Source organism: Sarcophilus harrisii, chromosome 6, assembly GCF_902635505.1.
Source record: "Sarcophilus harrisii chromosome 6, mSarHar1.11, whole genome shotgun sequence".
NCBI classification, from domain to species: domain Eukaryota; kingdom Metazoa; phylum Chordata; class Mammalia; order Dasyuromorphia; family Dasyuridae; genus Sarcophilus; species Sarcophilus harrisii.
The window spans coordinates 75,624,007-75,649,083 of record NC_045431.1 but is presented as its reverse complement, the minus strand read 5'-3'; the positions used below and the strand labels follow the sequence as shown (position 1 = coordinate 75,649,083).

The 25,077-nt window shown below is 32.0% G+C and overlaps 1 protein-coding gene and 1 pseudogene across 8 annotated transcripts in view; one reads left to right on the top strand and one right to left on the bottom strand.

Moving 5' to 3' along the window:
* LRBA (LPS responsive beige-like anchor protein) overlaps positions 1 to 25,077 on the top strand; it is a 754,452-nt gene that overhangs the window by 177,266 nt on the left and 552,109 nt on the right. For 7 of the 8 annotated variants that reach the window (XM_012552173.3, XM_023505940.2, XM_031943307.1 and 4 more), the window contains 5 exons: positions 316 to 494; positions 1,604 to 1,757; positions 2,213 to 2,393; positions 6,152 to 6,279; positions 6,706 to 6,813. In XM_012552173.3, coding sequence (XP_012407627.1) covers positions 316 to 494; positions 1,604 to 1,757; positions 2,213 to 2,393; positions 6,152 to 6,279; positions 6,706 to 6,813 — 750 coding nt within the window. Of the gene's footprint in view, positions 1 to 315; positions 495 to 1,603; positions 1,758 to 2,212; positions 2,394 to 6,151; positions 6,280 to 6,705; positions 6,814 to 6,836; positions 7,305 to 25,077 lie in introns of those variants that run through there. The other variant, XM_031943309.1, reaches the window with a different exon arrangement.
* Positions 13,548 to 13,863, bottom strand: LOC105750887 (annotated as a pseudogene).

Here is a 25,077-nt window from a genome sequence, read left to right as displayed (position 1 = left end):
TTTTCATTCCAGAGAACTTGTACCTTTTGTCATCTTTCTATGCTATTGCATTACATATCTCTTTTGGTGATAGGGTTGCATAGGATATTAAGCACTGAGTTTACTTTTATATTGCTCAAAGTGAAGATAATAAAATTGCAGATGAATTGGTTAATACTGATTTATAGCATATGTAAACTTAATAACCATCTATAATTTCAGTTTTGAAATTCACATACCTATGAGACTATTTATTTCAAAGTTGTCACTATACATGTTCTGTTATTTCTTTTGCTCATACATTCTCTGAAGATAGACTAATTTTTCTTTGCTTAGATATCAAGAGAACAGGAGCAAATAGAACAGGAAATACCATCAGCTCTAGCCAATGGACAAAGAAGAGATTCCAGATCTACCATGTTTCGTATTCCTGAGTTCAGGTGGTCTCAAATGCATCAGCGTTTGCTCACAGACTTGTTGTTTTCCATAGAAACGGATATACAGATGTGGAGAAGGTTTGTTCATTGAGTATTTCAGAAGATATTCACTAATACTGGTTTTTTGTTTGAAATAACATGTTACAAGCCTGAAATTCTATGTTATCTGGCATTTTACAGTTTTTAATAAAAACAGAATGTTACTAGGCATTGATGTAGACATGAATTTTCATTTCAAATTGTCTTAGTTGCCTTGCCTGTATAGTTTGTAATGATATGATTATAAAACCTTTGGCCTCTGGAAACATTATAGTTGTCCCATTTATTATAAATATGAAATCTAAGGATAACTGTGTTCTGCATATTAAAATCATTGTGAACTAAAGGAATTTTCTGATCTTTACTAACTGCTATTTATTTGCATATATACCATATTTTTTCCAATTGATTGTTTGCGTCTGGCATTTTCTGTCATAACGTTTGGAAGTTAAATTTTTTTTAATTGTAAAATTTATTACTGCTATCTTTCTTTTTTTATAAGTCCATTTCCACACTTTGTTCTTTCCCTTTACCCCGTGAGCTCTACCTTGTAACAGAATAAAAAGCAGCGAATAGGGAGAGAGGGCTACAAATGCAATGCACATATCAAACAAACCTGACATTATATCCTTTGAAGTACCTTACTTCTGCAAATAAGTGTGAGAGGTATATTTTTTTCCAAAGCCAAGCTTCCTGGTCCATGTATTTTTTTCTTCTCCCTTCATGTGTTGTTGTCATTTTGCAAATTTTTTTTCATGGTTCTGGAAAAAACACTTATTTCACTTATTTCAGTGTTCATCAGTTTATAGGATTTTCCCCATCATTCTCAGAATTTTTTATGTTCTTAATTTTTCTTTCATTTACCACAGTTTATTTAGTCATTCTCTAAAGTCTTAATTTTTGTTCTACATTGTGTATTATTTGCAAGGTTAATATTGTTAATGCTTCAACACAAAAGTGGCATGAATAGGCTCCAAATAGGAATGATCTGTTTGTCCACTAAAGGAAGTTCAAAGGCTTGATACATCATCATTGTTCTTACCTTTTCTAAATAACAACAACTCCCTTATCATGCCATCCTTCTTAAGTAGACAAATTGTGATTCATTTCTTTAGATTTATTAGTAAATATAATTTTTCTTTTAACAGCCATTCAACAAAGACAGTTATGGACTTTGTAAATAGCAGCGATAATGTCATCTTTGTACATAATACAATTCATCTCATCTCTCAAGTAATGGACAATATGGTTATGTCTTGTGGAGGTATATTGCCATTGCTTTCAGCTGCTACATCTGCAACAGTAAGTTCTTAACAGTATTACTTAAAATTTGTGAACAAATATTAATTATACACTTTGTTTCATTTAAAATGAGTAATTACTGACTAGTAATTAAAAGTTGAGTAATATGCTTTTTATATACTTTTCAAAACTATGATTCAATTAATCATTTATATATTTTGTTGCTCTTGAAAAGGAGAAATATTGTCTAATCCAAGAATAAGAAGTGCATCTATTTTAGGGCCAGGTAGTTATGGGGAAAGATGACTGAGAGCATGTTTCATCAGTATACTTCATTTTAATTACTTGCAATAACATGTAATAATATGACAGAGAACAGGCTAATATAGTATTTTTTTGTTGTTGTTGCAAACTTGGATTTTTGTGACATTCAGAAATTATATAGTAGTTTTATTAAAAATGTTTTTCTTTATAGTACTTGGTGTATTATAATGCTAAACTTCACGTTTTTGCAGCATGAATTGGAGAATATTGAACCAACTCAGGGTCTTACAATAGAGACCTCTGTGACATTTTTGCAGAGATTAATCAGCCTTGTAGATGTGTTAATTTTTGCAAGTTCTCTTGGCTTTACGGAAATTGAAGCAGAGAAAAATATGTCATCTGGAGGAATTTTGCGGCAGTGCCTTAGACTGGGTAAGTGTGAATTACTATTTTCTGTTTCATTTTTTTTTTCTATAAAAAACGCTCACATAGGAAGCATTTGATAAATGCTTTTTGAATTATTTCCTATTACGTTGGAAATATCACTAATAATGTTTATATTTGGGATAGCATTTGTCTTTATTTCTAAATTTTTAAGAGCAAAGGAATAATCATAACAAGTGGTTATCTATAATTGAAGATCAACATTCTTCTTTTTTTAAATAATAGCCTTTTATTTTCAAAATGCAAAACTCAAAAATAGTTTTCACCTTTCACCTTTATGAAACTTTGCAACATTATTATCTAGTACCAGTTTACATTAAGGTCATGAATATACTAATTGCCGATTATACTTAGCCATTTATTATAAAATATCATTCACCATAACTTTTCTTTATATAGACACCTTTCCAAGTAATACTATTACATTTCGTTGAAGCGAAGCTTTTCTTTTCTTTTCTTTTTTTTTTTTTTTAAACAAGTTTCTAGGTAGAACAGTGCAAATATTTTTCTTATTTACAGAAGTTTTAAATCATAGTTACTTTCATCGATTCCCTCTTTGTTTCTAAGACAAAAACAATTTGATAGTAGATAGAGAGGTGTAGGTCAAAAAGAATTTAAATCTCATTCTGAAATTGTAATATGTGTTAATAGAGAAACATAACTTAGATTTACAAATAACTTTATTGATCTGAAATTATTGAGTTAATCAAACAAAGCTTGCATTCACTCACAGTGTTATTTAAACACTTTGAAATTTATATTTTTGTATATTAATTGAAGTGGAATAATATAAAATGTCTCTTCAAATCAAACAAAATAATGAAGGGAGGGAATATGCATTTAGTGAGAATATGTGGGAAAAAAATCTATTTAGTCTGCCATTTAGTGAAAAAAAATCTCTCTAGCTTCGTTTTAATGATACAACATTTATGTAGCTCTGAGGATGGAAGAGGAAGAAGATGTGAAGTTCCCACTAATCAGAAGAAACTTTGTTTTGCCCTTTTCTTGGGCTTCAAAATTGTCTGTGAAAAATCATCTTACCTCAAATAAAAACACCAATTATTACATCTACTAGGGACTGAGTAGAATTCAGAATTAATTCATATTAAGGTATCATTTATATGAATAATTTACTTCCGCTCTTCATTAGTATATACTAATTATAAAATATATTCTAAATCAGTGGTCCTCAAAGTGTAGTCCAAAGAATTGTTGGGGTTTCTGAAACCCTTTCAGAGGGTCTACACGGTCAAAATTATTTTTTATTTCTAATATAATAAATAGCTATAAATATAACCCATGTGAACAAAAACTCTTAGAACAGATCCTCGATAGTTTTTTAACAACATGAAGATACTGAGAACAAAGGTTTGAGAACCACTGTTCTAAATTATGTTAGGCACAGTGCCCGACTGGCTTACATATAGTAAGTATTATATAAATATTAGCTATTGTTACTATTAGTGTTATTTTCATTTTTAAAGAGGAGTCTGATGTCTCTCCAAGTATCTGAATGCATATGGGCTTGTTTACCTATCAGCTTATCAGTAACTCCAGGAATCCACCAGGGGATAAGATATTTAGAATTCTTACTGAAGTCTAATTCAATTTATAAAATCTCTTTCCTCACTTTCTTTCTTATATATATAGAGGACTCTGTGTTCTTTAATGTACCAAAATGGAAAATTGCTTTATTTTTTTCTTTGTTCATCACAGTATATGAAAGATGAATCCTTTCCAGATCCAAATTTTGTGTTTCATTTGAGGGCAAGGGTGGTATAGTGGGACACGGCATTGGTTTTACAATAAGAGTTTGTGGTTGGGACAGTTAGGTGGCACAGTGGACAGAGCACCAGCCTTGAAGTCAGGAGGACATGAGTTCAAATCTAGTCTCAGACACTTAACAACTTCCTAGCTGTGTGACCCTGGGCAAGTCACTTAACTCCAATTGCCTCAGCAAAAAAAAAAAAAAGTTCATTTTGAGCTTGATTCTTTTAATTTCTTGATGTTAGCCTTTGACAAATTATGTAAGCACTTTGAGATAGTCAATCTCTTTCCAACTGCTCCCCTACATAAAATGAGATTAATTCTGTAGTATCTCTCCAGAGTTGTGAAGAAAATACCCTCTAAAGTGTAAAGCTGTAAATTTATGTGAGCAATTAGCCATCTTCTACATGTCATTTATACTTAGATGTTGCTAAGTCATATTTCAGTTATGTTTGAATCTTTGTAACCCCATTTGAGGTTTTTTTTGGTAAAAGGACTAGAATGGTTTGACATTTCTTTTCCTGGCTCATTTTACAGATGGGGAAACTGAGACCAACATAGCTAAGTGACTTGCTCAAGGTCATAACAGCCAGTAAATGTCTGGAGCCAGATATAAACTCAAGTCTTCCTAATTCAGGTTCAGCTCTCTATTCACTGTGCCATCTCATGCACTTCCTCCCCTTTCACTGAATTTATATTTTAGTGGGAATTATTTATATTATTGACACATCATTGCCCTGCGGATAATAGTTGATGGGATAAGGTAGTATAAGGCCCTCTATAAAAGTCAAGCCTAACTATATATATATGTAAGCTGCTAATATTATTTGGTCTCTTCTCACTGGGCTTTCTTTAGTCAATTTTCTATGATATAACTCTTCCCCTTTTCCTTTTCCTTTACATTTCTCACCTTCCATCACAACAATAATTGTTAAATTTTATGTAGTGTGAATAATGGGAATTTGGGAGGTGGCTTTTCATTTAGTTCCTGGATTAGATACTAACATGCCACCAAAGCAGGAGATCCATCTCATTATAACTTAAAACATCTAAAACTTTATAATTTGTTGAAGGGGGACAGCAAGGTGGCACAGTACATAGAGCATTGACAACTATTTTAGAATCTTAAGGTACAGGGAGAATTATGTGTAACTTTCACAGGATTTTCACTTTGATGTTAGAAATTAGTCTACTTAGGAGCTCCATCATGTTTTTTAGAAAATAGGGTTTCCCCCCCACTTTCAGTGCCAACATATATATAACCTAGAAGGGTCTGAGTTCAAATCCGGTTACAGACAGTTGACACTTAATAGTTGTGTGGTCTGGTCAAGTCACTTAACCCCTATTGTTTTACTGAAAAGAAATCCCAAAGTAAATAAACAAAACTTATTGAAGGTAATCTAATCTGTTAGTTCTTATATAGGCATTATAATATACATAATAATCATATTTAAACTTATATTGTAATATACTGTGAAGACCACATATTTTAAAATCAGCCGGAGTTAGGAATTCAGGTTAGGGGAAAATCATCAGTCTTTATTCTCAGTGAAGAAATATCGGAGGTGGAAGAGAATGGGCAATAGCAATGTGTGTAGCTGAGTCAAGAAGCTAGCTAGACCAGCAGCCACACGACCAGCAGCTAGGAGTATGGGACCCAGGTCAATCTCTCCCAGCCTTTCTTCCTGCCTCCCTGCCTCCACCCACCAAAATCGTCATTTCCTATACAACACAACAATCAGGACTTGCACAGAGAGTGGTCGGGGTCATTCTTTATCTAATCATGTATATTAATAGAGTATAGTCCAATTACTATTTAGCCTCACGTGCTTGGGACCTCAGTGCATCAACTCAATCCTCGGCCCATTATAATATACATTACAGAGATCATTCCAAATAATTAATTTTCCTTTTCCTAAATACAAATTCTACCTCTTCTCTCTCTACCCACCCCTAACTTTATTTATTTTTTTCAATAGTTTGTGCGGTGGCAGTAAGAAATTGTTTAGAGTGTCAACAGCATTCACAACTGAAATCTAGTGGAGACTCAGCAAAAAGACATAGAACAACACATAGTTTGATAACCGCTGGAAAATCTGCAGCAAAGGCAAGCATATGGATTAATGAATTTTAAATAAACATATATATTGTAATTTCACGATTAACTTTTTTAGCAGTGAAAACTGTAATAAAAAATTGTTGAACTTTTTAAAGCAGTAATTTTAACTTCTAAACATAATATTAAATATTTATGTTTTTAACTTCTATTATAAATTGTGTTCTTCCTTAGGCTTTTCTGCTTTTCTAAGTGTTTGCTTTTCTAATTTTTATAGTGCTTTCTTTAGCTATGGCATTTACCTTTCTTGCTTTGTCACTCTCCTTAGTAGGCTCTGTAGCTTTGTGTCTGTATGCCACTTTGGGTTTTTTCTTCTGTTTTTAGCAGAAACAATGGAATATTCCTTATATTACTTTTCAGCTTCTTTGAGTGATATGTTTATTTCTGAACATCTCTGTGATTTTCTTTCTTGATTAGAGTCCAGTGGATATTGTAACTGGTGGCATATCTCCAGTGAGAGATTTCGACAGACTTCTGCAAGACATGGATATCAATCGTCTTAGGGCAGTCGTCTTCAGAGATATAGTATGTTGTTCTTCTTCTTGCGGTTATTGTTATTTCTGGTTTTTTAACTTGTAATTTGTCCTGTTTCCTGGGAATCCACTTTCAAATTGAAAAATCCATGGACTTTAAGGTATGTTAGTAATAAAGAAAATAAGTTTTTAGAGAGTGAATCATTTGGCAACTGTTTCAGAATCTTAAGGTACAGAGAGAATTATGTGTAAAACTTCACAGGATGTTCACTTTGATGTGAGAAATTAGTCTACTTAGAAACTCCATAGTGTTTTTTAGAAAATAGGGTTGCCCCTTCAATGCCCAACATATACATCACAAAAATACATTATGAAATCTTGCTACTCATTGGACAATTTTAAAGTTAAAATGTTGCATGTTGTCATGCATATTTTCTACTCTTTTCTCTTCCATTATAATTGGTTGATATTTCTTGCAATCAGAAAAGGAAAATATTCAGAACCAAGGAAAGAAAGAGATGGAATGGCAGAAATTTATTCCAGGTAACAATTTGTACAGTGCTATCTTGGGGAAAAAAAAGAAATATATTTATGGAAAATGAAAAAAAATAAACCTCAGTATGGATTTATTATTTATTGTTTGTCTTTTAATTTTGACAAGTATGAGGATAATTAACCAATTTTTACTCAACTAGAATCCTTCAGACTATTTCAGAGCAGTCAGTGTTTTGAGAAGATTAAATCATGTTAGATATAATACCTTGTGTGATGATATAGCAATCTTTTTAAAATCATTTACAATGTGCATTATGATTTGTGCTATGAGAGATTCAAACATAAGACTTGCTTTCTGCTTTTTGGACCACATGTCTAAAATATATTCAGCTTTAATACAAAATGGAACATATTATTTATATGAAATACCAAATTCCATGTGAGGTATGAGGCTATAAATTAATTTGTTTCAGAAGAGCAATTGGGAGATTGTGGCAAACTTAATGGAAGAAAAGTTTTTGAGACAGTATTTCAAGAGGTAGACAAACTTAGAGTTTGTTCTAAGAATTATCAAACGTATCTGGAAAAGTGGATGATATGCCCAGGAGACACAACAATTACTTCAATTTGATTCTATTTTACAGGGGAGAAGAACATTTTTTTTTTTTTTAAAGCTCCTCTCTATGTACGTTCTAAAAGATTGATCATTGTAAGGCTGAGGAGCTTGTGCAGTACTGGTCTATCCTCTGTAAGACTTGGTTACTTCTAAGTAGATATGTTTCCAAGAAAGAAGTATACTATAAATTTTAAGACAGATATTCTTAGTTTCAGATTTTCTTTTAAAACTTATTTAAAAATATTTTGCTAATTGTATTTCAGTATAATTGGTTGCTTTTGTAATCATATGTATTTCATTTTGTTTGTTTAAAAATGTTGTTCTGTTTATTTTACCTTTTTAACAAGTTAAATATAACCTCTTTTCCTTCTCTCTCTTGACACTGCCATTATCCTAGCATAGTCTTTTATGCAGTCAACACCTTATACTAGGTCAGCTGTAGCTGTCTGGTTTTTGGTCTCTATGCCTCTAACTTTCCATTCTAGTTCATCATTCTACCAGCTTTCAGAATGTTCTTCTGAAAGTGCAGGGTCAACTATGTCAGCTCCCTGCCCCCAATGCACTAATCTCCAGGGATACCCTGGCATTCCCTGAATTAAATATAAAATGCGCTGCTTGGTATTCAGAGTTCTTTACATCTTCATTCCCTCCTACTTTTCCAGTGCTCTTACCCTTCTTTTCCTCCAAATACAGTAACATTGGTCTCCTTGTTCTTTAGACCAGACACTAAATCTCTCTACTTTGAGCATATTCATTGGCTGTTTCCCATGCCTAGAATGCTTTTTCTCCTCATGTATACCTTCTGACTTTCCTGACTTTCTTTCAGTCCTAGCTAAAATCCTACCTTCTCTGTAGGAGAAGCCTATTCTTAAATCTCATAATGCTACTGCCTTTCTTGTCTTGATTATCTACAGTTTATTTTGTATATAACTTGTTTATACATAGTTACTTCCACATTGTTTCCATTTAATGGTGGGCTCCTTGAAAATTTTAACTATTTTTTCCTTTCTTTATATACCCAGCTCTTAGCACAGTTCCTGGCACAGAGTAGGTGCTTAATAAATGCTTATTAAGTAAAAGACTGAGAAGTGGTCCACAGGATCACCAGTCTGCCCACAATCCATGACACAAAATAGGTTAAAATCCTTAAATTACTATTGTTTTAAAAATCTGCATGGAAAGCTTGTTAATAAGCTCAGAATGGTGTATTTGCTAGACTATTGTGTACTAAATGTTTTTGACCGAAGGTTTTTCAAAATCTGTTTCAAAATATTTTTATGGAGCACTAGCATCTCTAATGTCATTATTTTCTATGTTATGTATACACGCCAACTTATGTAACTAATCAGAGAAGGAATGGAGTCCACATTATTAGAATGATTTTAATGTAGTTTTGGGATTTTGGGGCGCTCTCTAAAAGTTTAATTATTTTGACTTAAAATATTACTGAAAGGAAAACTTTTCTCTTAATGGCTATATACTTGAATTATTTTTTAAAATTTATTAAATTTATTTTATTTGAAAAAAGAGTAAGAAAAAAAAAAGATAAACAGAAAAGAAATATATAGCAAAACAAAAGAAAACATTGTCATGTGCCTAGAAGAACATCAGGGAGGATTCAAAATGTATAACAACAGATTGCTGAGTCAAGAAAGTATATATATTAGTAGAAGAAATTATATTCATTAATGTCCACCTTTTCTTTACTTCCTTATAATTTTATTTGGTTCTCTGTTGTGCACCTTATTTGCTTTATTCTTTTCCCCCTTTAATCTTTTCTTCACCCCAACCAAGTTATAATTAAGAAAAAATATATTTATATATACAAATGTATATATGTACTTTCATGTACACACTCAACCCCTCCCTCATATATACACACATCTTTCCCATCCCTGTTGACTCTTTAATTAAATTCTGTTCCCTGATTTGCCTATTACTTAACTTGCCCCTACCCAAGGATCATTTCCTTGTTTTCTTTCCTCACCCTTTGCTTCCCTATCCACCCATCCATCGCCCTTATTTCTTTATAGATTTGGAGGGTGCTATACTCTTCATGATATATGTGTGTTGTTGCCTATTGAACCCATTCTCAATGTGCGTAGGTTTCAGAACTATGAGCCCTCATCCCTCTCTAATGTCTCTGTCTCCGTTTTTCCTCTGCACCTCGTTTGTATGACATGATAACTATTTTGTACCTTAATTGTGCTAATTTTCGTTTTGAACTATCCTACTGTTGATGTAAATCAATAATTTGTCCATGTTAAATTCCTTAAAATTGATCTTTCATATTGGCTCTTATATTTTATTTTCTGTTAAGTTCAGGTCCTGAAAATCTCTGCAAGTTCATTGAATGTCCATTTTTTCTCATTTAAGATTATAGTTACTTTTGCTGGGTATGATATTTTTGGCCACAGGCTAGCTCTTTTGATTATCAGTAGATATAATTCCAGGACATGTGGTAAGATTATTTTCTAAAATGATTTCCTGCATTATTTTATCAAGGTTCTCTTTTTGGTCACAACTTTGTGGAAGTCCAGTTATGGTCACAACTTTCTGGCAGTCCAGTTATTTTTATATTTTCTCTTTTTGATTTGTTCTGCAGATCTGTTGTTTTTCTTATGAGTTGTTTCACATTGTGTTTATTTTCTCATTCTTTATATTCTGTTTTGTTATTTCTTTGTCTCCCATAGCTTCACTGATTTTCCCTTGGCCAGTTCTTATTTTCAAAGAGTTATTTTCATCTTTGAGACTCTATACCTTCTTTTCTAATTAACTTTTTTTTTCATAATTTTTTTGGGTTTTGCTGGATGGTTTTGATTTTTTTCTTTAGTTTTTTCTCACTGTCTCTCACTTGATTTTTGAATTCTTTTTTGAGTTCTATAAATTCTCTTTGGTTAGAGAGCCATTTCACATTACTCTTTGGAGAGCAACCTTTTTTTTTTTTTTTTTTTTAAACTAAAATGTCTTCTTCTGAAGATGAATCCCAGTCTTCCTTGTTCCCATGTTATGTTTCAGTGGTGGGGTCTTCTTGAATTTTTTTTTTTTTAACCAGTCTATGTTCTCCCTGAGGTGCACATTTATTCTATTTGTGGGGAAAATTGGAAAAGCTTGAAATTTATCAAACTACTCTGTCATCTTTCCAGAATTCTCCCTTGGACTCTTTTTTTGAGATGGTAACTTATCTAGTTGAACCCAACTCAGCAGAGAATAATAAAAGATAATTTCTCTGAATTTTTTTCTTCGCTTATACATTATAAAGGAGTTATTATTATCAAATTAATAATAATAGTGGTAGAATATAATGATACTGTTGTATTCTATTTAGGTTCTAGTATATGTAAGGATCTAGATGTTGGTTTTATTAGATAGGGTTACTGATGTTTTGGTATGGATTTTGTAGGGCCAGCTTGGTGACACAGTGGATAATGCTGGTCTTAAAATCAAAAAGAGTCAGTTTTATGAATTCAAATCTGGCCTCAGATGCTTACTACCTGTATGACTTTGGGCAAGTCATTTAATCCTGTTTCTTATCTGTAAAATGTTCTAAAGAAGGAAATATGAAACCACTCCAGTCTCTTTGCTAAGAAAACTCCAAATTGGGTCATAAACAGTCAGATATGACTGAAAAGTAGTTGAACAACAACAATAAATCTTGAGGGGGAAAATTCAGTTGTCACATTTAAAACCATCTGAGATATTTACTATTTGCTACATTATCAGTAAACACTAAAGTGACTAATACTACTAATACCTTAGTATTTAGTAGTAAAGAGTCAAAATGTAACAAAATGGGGAAGTGTTCCACTTAAAAAAAGGAATGGAATGCTAAATTATGAGATCAAGTATTTTATATTGCTTTTCCACCCACACACTTTTCTGTTTATTGGTCTTAACTTCTAAATTGTTTTGTAAAGCATTCTCTATGATGTATATCATAGTTTCTTTCTAGTTTTTTTTTTTTTTTTAAACTTTAGACTCTTAGAGATCTTATGGTCTTCAAATCTATAAAATTCTACTTGATGCTAAAAACAAAGAACTTTCATTAGTCAAAGCATAATTTTTAAAAGGACAATTGATTAGGGTAACACCACAGAGAAGCTAATGAAATATACGAATATATTATATATGTAAATAACCAGCATGTCTAGCACTGTAAAGGTTAATTGGTAAAGACTTTAAAATGACAGGAAGAATGAAATAGCCTGTGTGACTTCAATTTTGGAAGCTTTAACAAGAAAAGGGAGGAAAAGTATAGCAGTACAATAGAGAAATTAATTTTCAGATAAAGCACGTTAGTGTTTATGCAAAATTTTCCTGGTTTTCATTTTTAGATCTGTGGCTTTTATTGTCCACTCTGCCATTTTCTTCACTATCTTCTTTTAATTACTTTCTCTTTAATTTTTCAGAGAATATTTTTGCTTCAGAATATACCCTTATAAGTATATTTCACAATGACTTCTTATCCTGTTTACTTTATTTTCTTTTAAAATTAAAGCACCAAAACAGTAATTAACAAAAAGATTTAAAACCTTGTCAGCTGCAGTCACTAATATTCTGTTGAACAGGTTGTATCCTACAGATATATATGACTTGAATTCTAATAAATTATCTCCATTGCAAGGTTCTTATAAAGGAAGAACTTGATCAATAGGGTTACTACCCTCATAAAGTCCTTTGTAAAATAAACCATCACTATAAACTATTTGGTCTTTTTTTTTTTTTTTTTTTTCTGATGCAATTGGTATTAAGTAACTTGCCCAGAATCACATAGCTAGGAAATGTTGTGTCTGAATGTTTGATCATCCTTAACATTTTCTAATCATGATATTCAAATCATTGATAAATTGAAATCATTCACTTTTATTTCCTTTCCTGTTTCTCTGTTATTTTCTGTAATTTCAGGCCTAAGGAACGTATAATTCAGCTCCCTAATTTTATAGGTGAGGATATTGAATCTATTAAAAATTAAATGAGTAGACCAGTATTATACAGAAAATTAGTGGGAAAAGTTGGGCAATTCAATTTTTTTTTTTGTTTTCATGTTATATGATAACAAGTGTCACTGGCCAATTCAATGGCTTTATATCTTTAGTTTTGCTGATTTGTTTTCTTCCATTTTTTTATTTCTGCTAACTCTTGTTCAGTATCTTTGGTGACTTCTACATATTTGCAACACTCAGTTTCATTGTTTTTTCATGGTAAAATCTCTTTTCAAAATTTTGTCTTTTTTTTTTTTTTTTTTTTTACAAAAACTTCCTTTTTATTCAAAGGATTTAAACAGTACAGACATTTCTTGAATAAAATGGAAAGTTTCCAACAAATGAAAATAGAAATCCATTAAGTCACTTTACACACAACTTGGCAGAGAAAAAACGAACACAAATAGCAGCAATTATACAAGGCTCACAACTAAGCAGTGATAAGTCTTCAGTCACTCTTGACTTTGTCCATCTATCCAGTGTGTTCAGCTTGATACAGAGCTTGCCTTTTGGAGGCAAAAATCATTAGAACACTTGATGGGGTGGTGGTGGTGATGTCAGCTTTGCTCAAGAAACATGAGAGTCATCAGCAGTTTCAAAAAGTGTATTAAATATCCCTTTAATATCCCAAGTGAGAATTAAGAAGGCAACACTATTAGCAGAAAGATGTTAGCAGATAAGGACAGCTATGTATAGCTTGGAAAAGAAGTGGTATGCTCTTTTACTTCTTAGGCTTCTTGGGCAGTGGCTGCTGGAACAGCAAGAAGTGAGGCTCTGGTTCATGGATCATGTAATGGACCCATCCCTGACTCTGCTGGACACCAAGGTTCTTCCACTCAGACTCAGACAGCAAATTGGTCTTAGGGACCAGTATGACTATGTCCTTGGGCAACGTGATGTATCAGTACTCAAACTCCTCATCATCATATTTGTCCGAATAGTAAAATTCTTTATGCGATATGTCTGCTCCTCCCCAGGGACCCCAATCCTGCACTACCACCTGCTTCATGCGCACACCATCTTAAATTTTTTTATGAGAGGTTTCATAATGTAGAAATACAGTGTAGATCTTCACTCATACTCTTACCTCAATCTTCTTTTCCTTTTATTGTCTTTTATCTTTTTATTTTATGACTGATCTTAGCCTATAAATATCAGTGTTTTTTCTCTCTTGTTAACATTCTATTTTTAAAAAAATGTTAATATATATTACCTTGTGAGATAGGCTACATAGTACTCTTTTGTTACTTTCCTGGTTATGTTAATCTTTTCCAATTCTCTTTGACATTAGGTATTCTGGATTCTTTGGTAATATCTTATCTTCACAGATTGCATTAGGTTATTTATTATATGATCTCTTTGCCTGGTCTTAAGAAGATGATTATTATTTGATGAAAAGGGTATGATTATGGGTTGTGGATTTTTTTTTTTTTTTTTTTTTTTTTTGCTGTTGTAAACCCAGTGGAATGGAGTTTGCTAATAAATAGATCAGGGGAATTTTATGAACATCATTTATCCTGGTTATAGCAAAACATTTGATAGTGTCTCATGATAGTTTTTACATGATAAAGGGAATAGCTAGGAAATAGCCTACAGTTTGGTGAATTAAGTGAATTGGTGAATTAAATGAATAGTTTCAAATCAATCATTAATTAGTTGATGTCATTGCAGAACAACACATTTAATTAACTTTCCCAAGAAATTGTTCTTAGCATTGTTTTATTCAGTTTAAAAAAATTATAATGACTTGGTTAATGGTTTGAGTGATGAAATAGTATTGTTTTAGAAAATATATTTAACATATGCAATAGCTAAAGATGTGGAATTGTATGGAGATGAGTATCATGCTTCATCATGGATAATGTGGAATTAGAATTGATCATTGTGTTGGTTAGAGTTTCTAAGTGCTCATATAATGCTTCTTAGATCTCTTTATGTGTAGAACTTGAGGAGTGGTATGTGTATGTAGTGACTAAGGTAGAAACTTCTAAATATAATGTAATGAAGAATAGCTTTATGTAGAAAGTCATACTTAAAACTATACTTCTAAGACAGCTAGACATTTTATATGGTGGAATTCAAGAGGGATTGCATTCTAGATAAGGACATCATTTGTTTAAATATGCAGAGCCAAAAGATTTGAATGTCTTATTTGGGAATATAACTGGCAGGCTGGTTTGAATTGAATGGTGACTATGTGAGGGTTTATAATATGAAGTAAGATGTGGAAGTTTAAATGGAACTCATATTGTGTTTTTATGTCAGATTAAGAATTTTAGAATTTATCCTTGTGGCAAAATGGAGCTTTTGAAGATTTTTGAATGAAGCAGTGTCATGATCAGATCAATATTTTGAGAATATAATTTTGGTGCTTGAGTGGAGAATTAATTAAAATATATTTTTTTAATTAAAAATTTGAGCTAGTGGGTAGATTTAATTTGGTCTTCTTTATTTCTCTAGAAAGTTTTGTTCATATTTTAAAAGTTTAGTTATATTTAGTCACCAAGATTTCCCAAAGCACTATGATGACATGTTTATGTCAGCCTGAATATGTCCATAAGTAAAGTACAGTGTCTCCCTTTTGTCTCCAGGATCAAATTCAAATGCTCTGTTTGACTTTCATAGCACTTTTATAACATATCCCTCTATTACTTTTCCACTCTTCTTATACCTTACTCCTTGCCATGTATTAATAGATCTAGTGATAATGGCTTCCTGAATCTTCTTGGTTTCAGACATTTTTTCTGGCTTACTCTCATTCTTGGAATACTTTTTCCTCATCTTTGCTTTCTGACTTCCCTGCCTTCCTTTAAGTCCCATCTTTTACTGGAAGCTTCCTCCAACCCCTTTTAATTCTAATCTCCCTCTGTTATTTCCTTTTTATCCTATATATAGCTTAATTTGTATCCATTTGTTTGCATGTTGTTTTCCTCTTTAGATTGTAAGGTCTTTGAGGACAGGAACTTGTCTTTTTTTTTATATTGCCAGTGCCTGACACTTATTGGGCGCTCAATATGTGATTATCAAATTTGATATTTAAAAGTTTATAGGCTTCCTTTCCATTTGATCAATCTCATTTAAGATTTTTTCAAGTTTATTTTAACATTTTTTTCTATTATGAACTTAAACATCAAGTAACAGACATTTCATTAAAGAACAGCCAAATGGTTGTGTATGAAATGGAATTTTTTTCTTCTTTTTTTCTTATCACAATGCAATACAATGTATTAATTAAAGCACCTTTAAAGAAGGAGAGATTAATAAAATTGAAAGTAAAAAAAATTGTACCATACTAGGAGCTGTTTTTATTGTTTAGAAACAATGTCACCAACTAATTTGATTTTTTTTTTTTTAAAGAAAAGCATATTACCAGTATCAAAAATGAAAAGGGTGAATGCATAGTCATTAAAGATAAAAGAAATCATTAGGCACTTTTTCACCCCAGAATATGCCAATAATACTAACAATCTAAAAGAAATGGATGAATATTTACAATAATACAAATTGACCGTGTGTGTGTGTGTGTGTGTGTGTGTGTGTGTGTGTATACATACACACATGGAAATTATATAAAATATAAGGAACATATATATGGAAATAAAATACTTAAATGACACCATCCTAGTTTTATATTTATTTTTTATATTTAATACTTTTATTTTCCCCAGTTACATATAAAACAATTTTTACATTTGTTTTTAAAATGTTGAGTTACAGATTCTCTCCCTTCCTCTCTACTCCTATTCCCCATTAGAAGGCACATGTGAAGTTATGCAAAATATTTCCATAAAAGTTATGTTGTGAAAGAAAACAGATTTCCCCCTCAAAAAAACCCTCAAGAAAAATAAAATAAAAGAAAATATACTTCAATCTGTATTCAGAGACAACCTGTTCTTTCTCTGGGTTTGGAAAACATTTTTCATCTTGAGTCCTTCAGAGTAGTTGTGGATCATTGTATTGCTGATAGTAACAAGATCATTTACAGTTGGCCATCTCACAATATTTCTTTTTCCTTGAGTTCTTAGAGGACTTTCCAGTTTTTCTCCAGAACATTTTGCTTATCATTTCCCATAGAACAATCACATTCCATCATAATCACATATGCCCCGCCTTTTTCTTTTTAGTCTTCTTTCCTTCTTTTTTTTAGTTATATTCAGTAATCAAGATTTCCTAAAGCACTGAACATGTCCATAAGTAAAGTATGGTGTCTCCCTTTTGTCTCTAGGATCAAATTGAAATGCTCTATTTGACATTCACAGCCCCTTTATAACATATCCCTCTATTACTTTTCCACTCTTCCTTACTCCTTGCCATCTATTAATAGATCCTTCTTTCCTTCTTTTCCATCTCTTTCATCCCTCCCTCCCCTCCTTTCCTTTCTGTCCCTCCCATCCCTCCCTTCCTTTCTACTGAGGCATTTGGGATTAAGTAATTTCGAGTCACACAGCTAGGAAGTGTGTCTGAAGTGTCTGAGATGAGATTTGAACTCAGGTCCTTCTGACTCAGACCTGGTGCTTTATCCGCTGCGCCATCTAACTGCCCCCTTTTTAAATTTTCTTTTGGGATTCATGCTTAGGAGTGGTATTGTTAGGTTAAAGGATATGCATGATTTTATAGTCCTTTGGGTGTAGATAGACCGTTATCTTTTGAGAAATGGCTCTCTCTCTTTTTTTAAAATGTAAATTTGTTTTAGTTCCCTATACATTTGAGAAATGAAGCCTTTTTCAGAGAAACTCCAATTACTATTGCTAACTATATTTTCTTTCCTCCACTGCCTGTTTATTCTATTCTCTCTCTTTTCACTCTGATCCTCCTTAAGTGTTTGCTACTGACCACCCCTTTCCCAATATGCCCTCTTTTTTCCCCCGCCTTTCCCCTTTCCTGTATCTCTTTCCCCTCCTACTTTCCTGCAAGTTGAAATAGATTTCTATACCCATATTGAGTGTGTTTTTTCCTTCTTTGAGCCAGTTCTGATGAGAGTAAAGTTCACTCTCTACTCTAGACTTTCCCCTCTCTCCATCCACTGTAAAAGCCTTTTCTGGCTTCTTTTCTGGCAGATAATTTATACCATTCTACCTTTCCTTTCCCTATTCTCCCAGTACATTTCTCTCTCATCCCTTAATTTTTTTTTTAAGATATTATCCTTTCATATTCAACTTGTACCTGTGTACTCAGTCTACAGACTTCTAACTTCCAGATTTTCTATTTAGCTCTGGTTATTTCATCTCAAAGGCTATTCCTGAAGGATTATACTGATTTTTGCCAGTTAGGTGACTCTTGGTTGTAATCCTAGCTCTATTGCTCTGTGGAAGTATCCTATTCTAGGTTTTCCAATTCTTTAATGTAGAAACTGCTAAATGCTTGTGTTATCTTGACTATGGTCTAGTATACTTCAATTATTTTTTTCTGGATGATTGCAGTTTTTTTCTCCTTGATCTGGGAGTTATGGAATTTGGCTATAATATTCCTGGGAGTTTTCATTTTGGGATCTATTTCAGGAAGCGATTGGTGAATTCTTTTGATTTCTAGTTTATCTTTTGGTTCTAGAATTTCAATAGTTTTCCTTGATAATTTCTTGAAAGATGCTGTCTAAACCCCCCTTTTTTTTTTCAATCATAGTTTTCTGGTACACCATTTTAAAAATTATTTCTCCTGGTTCTTTTTTCCAGATCAGTTTTTTTTCCAATGAGATATTATTTCACATTGTTTTGTATTTTTTCATTCTTTTGGTTTTGTTTTATTATTTTTTGATTTCTCATAAAATTATCAGATTCCGTTTGCTCAATTACAATTTTCAAGAATTATTTTCTTAGTGAGCTTCTATACTTCCTTTCTTATTTGGGCAATTCTGCTTTTTAAGGCATTCTTCTCATTAGATTTTTGAATTTTCTTTTGCATCACTCTCAGTTCTTTTCCCAATTTTTCCTTTGTTTCTTTTACTTGATTTTTAAAATCCCTTTTGAACTCTTCCATGGGCTGAGCCCATTTCTTATTTTTCTTGGAGGCTTTGGATGGAGGAATTTTGATTTTGTTATCAACCTCTGAGTGTGTATGTTGATTCTCATTGTCACCATAATGACAGGAGCCTTTTCTGTTTTCTCCTTGTTTCTCTACTCATTACTTGGCTTTTAATTCTTTGTTAAAGTAACTGGGGTGGAGGGTGCATTGCCCCAAGTTTTGGGGGTTTGTGCAGCTATTCTCAAAGCCCCCAAGGGCCTGAGAACAAGCCTTCTTTTCTGCCCTGGAACAATTAGAAGTGTCCTTGCCCCATTGTAGCTGTATGACATGGTGTGCTAAAGCAACAGACTTCTCCTCAGTGCTACTGAAGGGACCTCTTGGCACACCTTTTCTGCTGACTTCCATTCCTTGGTGTCTCTGGGCTGACAGTTCTAGAAATCGCAGTGTGGTTGTTGATTTAGAAGCCTAAAGCCTCATTCCTACTTTGCTGGCCCTGGGGCTAAGTCTGCATGCTAGACTCACATACAAAACTATTCTTCTTACCTTCTTGTTTTTGTCTGGAAGATGTTCCACTCTATCTTTTTGTGTGCTCTAAAATTTGTAATTTTAAAGTCATTATATAAAGGAATTTGGAGGGGTTTGGGGGAGAGCTTGGAGATTGCCTGCCGTCATTCCACCATTTTGATACTGCATCTGAAAATGAAATTCTAATATGTTATAAAATGTATAAATTCTAACCCTTCTAAAAATAATTAAATTTATGTATCATGGTGTATTTAATATAATAATAATACAACTGCTCTGTTTGTCATTGAACCCTTTTAATCTAGTTGGTCTTATTTGTAACCATGACCCCATATAGTCTGGAAAGCAAATTCATGCATTGGTTGTGCTTGAAAAAGTATGTCTACTTTGTACCTTTCTTCATTATCTCTCTGCCAAGAAGTGGTAAAAATGATTTATCATAGGTTGGGATTTTTCAAAAGCCATTATTGGTTGTTTCATTTTTCAGTATTCTTAATTTTTTCAAAATTATATTCCTTTGCTGTAAGAATTATATAAATTATTCTCTTGGCTCACTGATTTTATTCTGTATTATTTCACATACACTTTCTTAGATTTCCGATTACCCTCCTTTTTTGGGACAGCTGTGCTAATCTGTTGGAGAGAAGGTAGAAACAAAGAATTGTTTTCTATGACTGAATTTTTTGAGCATTATTTCATATGGCTCTTCTTATATTACTTAAAAATTGTGTTTATGTCCTTTTAACACTTGTCTGTTGGGAAATTGTGTTTATCCTTGTGTATTTGTATCAATGTCTTTTATACGTTCTGAAGAAAGTGTCAGTCTGCATTGGTATAAGTAGTTTCCAAAGCAAGAAAATAAGTCATCTCTCTGTACAATGCAAAAAAGAAAAAAAATGCTGTTTTACACTATTCCTCTTTGTAGATAGATTCTAAACATTAATTGTCATTGTTTTTATTTTGTTTATGTGCCCTCCTTTTTTTTTTTTAACCTGAAATGTAGGTAAAATATTTATATAATATCTTTTATGTTACATACAGGAAATAAATTCTACTCTTAAAAAACTTTTCTATTTCATATTTGTTTGTGTGTGTGCGCGTGCACTTGTGCATGTGTGCATTAGTGGGGTGGGTAGATAGACATTCACAAATTTGATCTTCCCTTGCTTAATCCACGTCCACGTCCATGTCCATAATCCATTACTTTCTACTTTAGGTCTCATATATCTTTTAAGCATCTACATTATGTGTATTAAACAAAAATTGTATTTCTTCATGGCTTTTTCCCTCATTGACCTTCATGCACAATAAATTTCACTTTTGATATAAGAACTTTTTTTTTTTTTTTTTTTGGTATTGAAATTCAGTTCATTTAGGCTTTTCTGTTAACCTCAAAACTCATCTTTCTGACCAGATGCAATATAATGTTCTCACTTTAATGAGCTGTTCACATCTCCCTTCACACACTTTTCCTTCCACCTTTTCTTCTCTTTAATTCTTATTTTCTTTTAATCCTTTCTTTTTCAGTCCTTAAAAATTTTTTGGGGGGGAATTGGGCTTATTCTTTTTAAAAATTTTGGTTTTTTGTTTTCATTATTTTCTCTATGTGTTCTCTTTTATCCCTTTTTTTATCTTTAGATTTTAGATTGTGATTTCTTTTCTTTGTTTCCTTCTTAGAATCTAAATTAACTTTTATTTTACTTTGCTTCTTCCTGATCTTATTGCTTTTCCTTTCCTTTATTGTTCAGATACCATACCTGTATTCATGTGCTTATAATTTATTGGGGTGATATGGTTTTACACTTTCTTATTCTTTAAGCTTACTTCATATGAATAAACTTTTCTATTATGACAGGATTCAGGACAGTTTTATTCTGTGTGTAATTCCTTACTGAATATGGTACATATAATTCTATTTTTATACAAGTTATTCTTTTTCCTTTTACACCAAATCTGCATCACTTTTCCTTATTGAATAATTTATTTAGATACTTTTTTGAAACATACATACAGCATGCCTTTGACTTTGATAGCAGGTAAAAGTTTTCTTTTTTGATCAAAAATAAGTAAACACATATTACATCTATTTAACTTTATCTTTTCCTTGCTTATAATTTTATTTCTTGGTTCAAATCCAACATTTATTCCTGAGAGTTATTAAAGAATCTTTTTTAAAAAATAAGGCACAATGTCTCCATTATTTTATTCTATAAAAAAAGAAAATGATCATCTTTGTTGTGTTCATCATCTTCATTGTCAACATCAATAAAAATCCTGAATGCTCTGATAGAGAGATAGAAAGATAGAGGTAGATAGAGCACTTATTAGTCCCAGACTGTATACCAATGATTCTGTCAAATCTTGAGGCAGGGAGAGGAGAAAAGAGGAGAGGAAAGAAATGAAAGGAAAGATAATAAGACAAAGGCAAGTTGGAAAAAGGAAAGTAAAAGAGAGTATGCTCAGAAAAGTAGTATGTAGATGGCTTCAGAGTAGTGTAGAGAAACCTGGTTCAAGGTCTGGTAATACCAGAGTTGGAACCTGGAGGAAACAGGATAATATTAGGTGTGCATATTCTAAGGGATCTCAGAGCCTACCCTTGTCCTCTAGGAATTTATAATCTATTTCCTTAGAAAAGAGATGAATCTACAGAGAAATGAATAGCAGCATAACATATGCTATCATGATTGTCCAATGAATGCTAGTTGCATTAAATGTTATAGGCATTAAATGTTCATCACTAATGTCACAGTCAGTTCCCACCTACTACACTGCAAGTTTCACTGTTTTTGAAAGTATGATTACTCGTAGCTTTGATAAATCTTAATATTGCATCATAGATAAGTTAAGAATTAACTAATCTGATAGGGCACAGAGGTAGTAAAAAAAATTAGTGTCAACAATGCATGATAAAATAAATCAAGATACTTCAAAGCTAGTATCTTGCAGATATGATTTTGAGGAAATGAATAGATAAAATGAGTAGAATACTACATGTATTTCAAAATCACCTTTTACTCATTTGTTACGTGAACTTTATTCTTGAGTTCTGGTGGACTTAAAAGACTTCCAGTGGGAAGAAGCTGCCAATTGATAGATCTATCAGCTTGTTTAGGTTGTACATTCAGAACCTGACCTAGAAAGAGGATATTCATAGGATACCACAGAAATATCTTTTATGGATAGAGGTGAACTTCACAGATGTCATATTAATTTTCCAGTGCCTTGGAATTCCAGACTAATTGTATTTAAAGGGTTGTATCCTTCTACTGAGTCCATTTTATACCTCCCCCAATAAGCCTTCTGGAGAAAAGAATGAGATTCAATTTTGCTTTTTTCATTAGAAAGCAAAGAGTATCTTTTAAATAATTCTCTACCTCTTCTATAGGGTAATCTGGAATTATGTTAACATTTATTCTGTTTGTGGATAAAATTCCATAGTTTTGATGGTCTCACAGATATTTTTATTGGAGTAATTATTATTTTATGGTTTGACATTGTGTTCTGATTCTATTATTTAATGTATGCTTATAAGACCTATGTATCATTTTGATCTTTTCCCTGGAGTACTGTTGGGCTGCAGGAACTTTGTTAACTCCAAAATATTACTAATAACAGTGTGTAGTACTGATAATAATTGATGAGCATTTTTAATATTAGGTTTTTTTCCCTATTCCTCCCCATCCCCTGTCTGAGACAGTGAACAATCAGATATAGGTTTATGCATGTGCAATTTGTAGAACATTTCCAGATTAGTCATTTTGTATAAGAAGAGTTGAAGAAAAAAGTAAAAAATAGCTTGCATCAGTCTATATTAAAATAATATAACTTTCTTTCTCTGGAGGTGGTTAATATACTTCATCATTAGTCTTCTGAGATTATCTTGAGATTATCTTGGATAATTGTTTTGCTGAGAATAGTGAAATTCACATTTTGCTGAATGGTTTTGTTGTTACTGTATATGGCCTACTGGCTCTCTTCTCTTCACTATGCATCAGTTCATGAAAGTCTTTACAAGTTTATCTGGAATTTCCATGCTTGTCTTTTCTTATAAAAAATAATATTCCATTAAAATCATAACATTTACAACTATTTAGCCATTCCCCAATTGATTTCTTTCCTGTCAAGTGTTTTATTTCTGATCATTGCCTTCCCCAGTCTACCATCTATTATCTACTACTATACATCTACTATCAGTCCCCTCTCCCCCTTCTATGATCCCTATCCCTTTTTTAGTTCCATATAGGGTAAGATTGCATATGTTATTTCTTCTTTGAGTAAGTTTTGATAAGAATAAACTTTAACTTTTTTAAAACTTTTTTAAACTTTAAATTTGGGATGCCATCCTACCCCTGTCTTTCCCTGTATTATAATAGCTCTTTTATGCCTTTTTTATGTGAAATAATTTACCCCATTCAATCTCCCTCCTCTTTATTCCAGTACAGTTTTCTTTGTCACTCTTAATTTTGTTTTTATGGGGGGTATCATTCTATCAAATTTATGCCCTCTGTCTACAGATGCTCCTTCTAAATACTCTTATAGTAATCAAATTCTTAAAATTTAGTTGAAAATATTGTGACAGAAATATAAACAGTTAAACTTTATAAAATTTTATGTTTTCTCTTTCTTTTCTTTTTTTTTTTTTACTTTTCCATGTTTCTTTTGAGTCTTTTATTTAGAGGTCAGATTTTTTTTATTCAGTTCTGGTCTTTTAAAAGTCCTTTATTTCATTAAATGCACATTTCCCCCCTGAAAAATGATATTCAGTTTTGCTGGAGAGGTCATTTTTGGTTGTAGTCCTAACTTGTTTGCTTTCTGGGATATCCAGTTCTTTAATGTGGAAGTTGCCAAATTCTCTGTAATTCTAATTGTAGCTTCATGATAATTTGAATTGTTTCCTTGTGGCTGCTTGCAGCACTTTGTCCTCGATTGATGAGCTTTTGGGATTTGGTTGTGGTGTTCCTAAGAGTTTTCATTTTGGGATTTCTTTCAGGCCATAATTGGTATATACTTTCACTTTCTATTTTGCCCTGTGGTTTCAATATATCAGAAAAATTTTCTTTGATAATTTCTTGAAAGATGTCCATGGTTTTTTTTTTTTTTTTTTTTTTGATCATGGTTTTCAGGTAATCTAACAGTTCTTATGTTCTCTCTCTTAGATCTATTTTCTAGTTGTTTTTCTGTTGAGAAATTTAACATTTTCTTCTATTTTTTAAACTTTTGGATTTTGTTTTATTGAATCTTTGTCTCATACAGTTATTGATTTCCACTTCTTAATTCTAATTTTTAAGAAATTATTTTTTCAATGAGTTTTTGAACTTCATTTTCCATTTGCCCCATTTTATTACTTAAGGAATTATTTTCTCAGTAAATTTTTGTAGATCTTTCTCCAAATTATTGACTTTTTTTATTGTTATTGTTTTGTTTTATTTTGTTTTGTGATTATTTTTCATTACTTTCATTTCTTTTCCAAAATTTATTTCTTCTCTGATTTGCTTTTAAAAACCCTTTTTAGGTGTTTCAGGAATTCTTTTTGGGTATAAGATCAAATAAAATTTTTCTTTGAACCTTTACATGTAGCCATTTTGTCACTATTGTATTTTCTAAATTTATGCCTTGATCCTATTTGTCACTGTACTAACTTTCAAGAGTCAATTTTTTTTTTTGGGGGGGGGGTTATATTTTTGTAAGTGTGTGTGTGTGTGTGTGTATATATATATGTATATAAATATATATACACGCG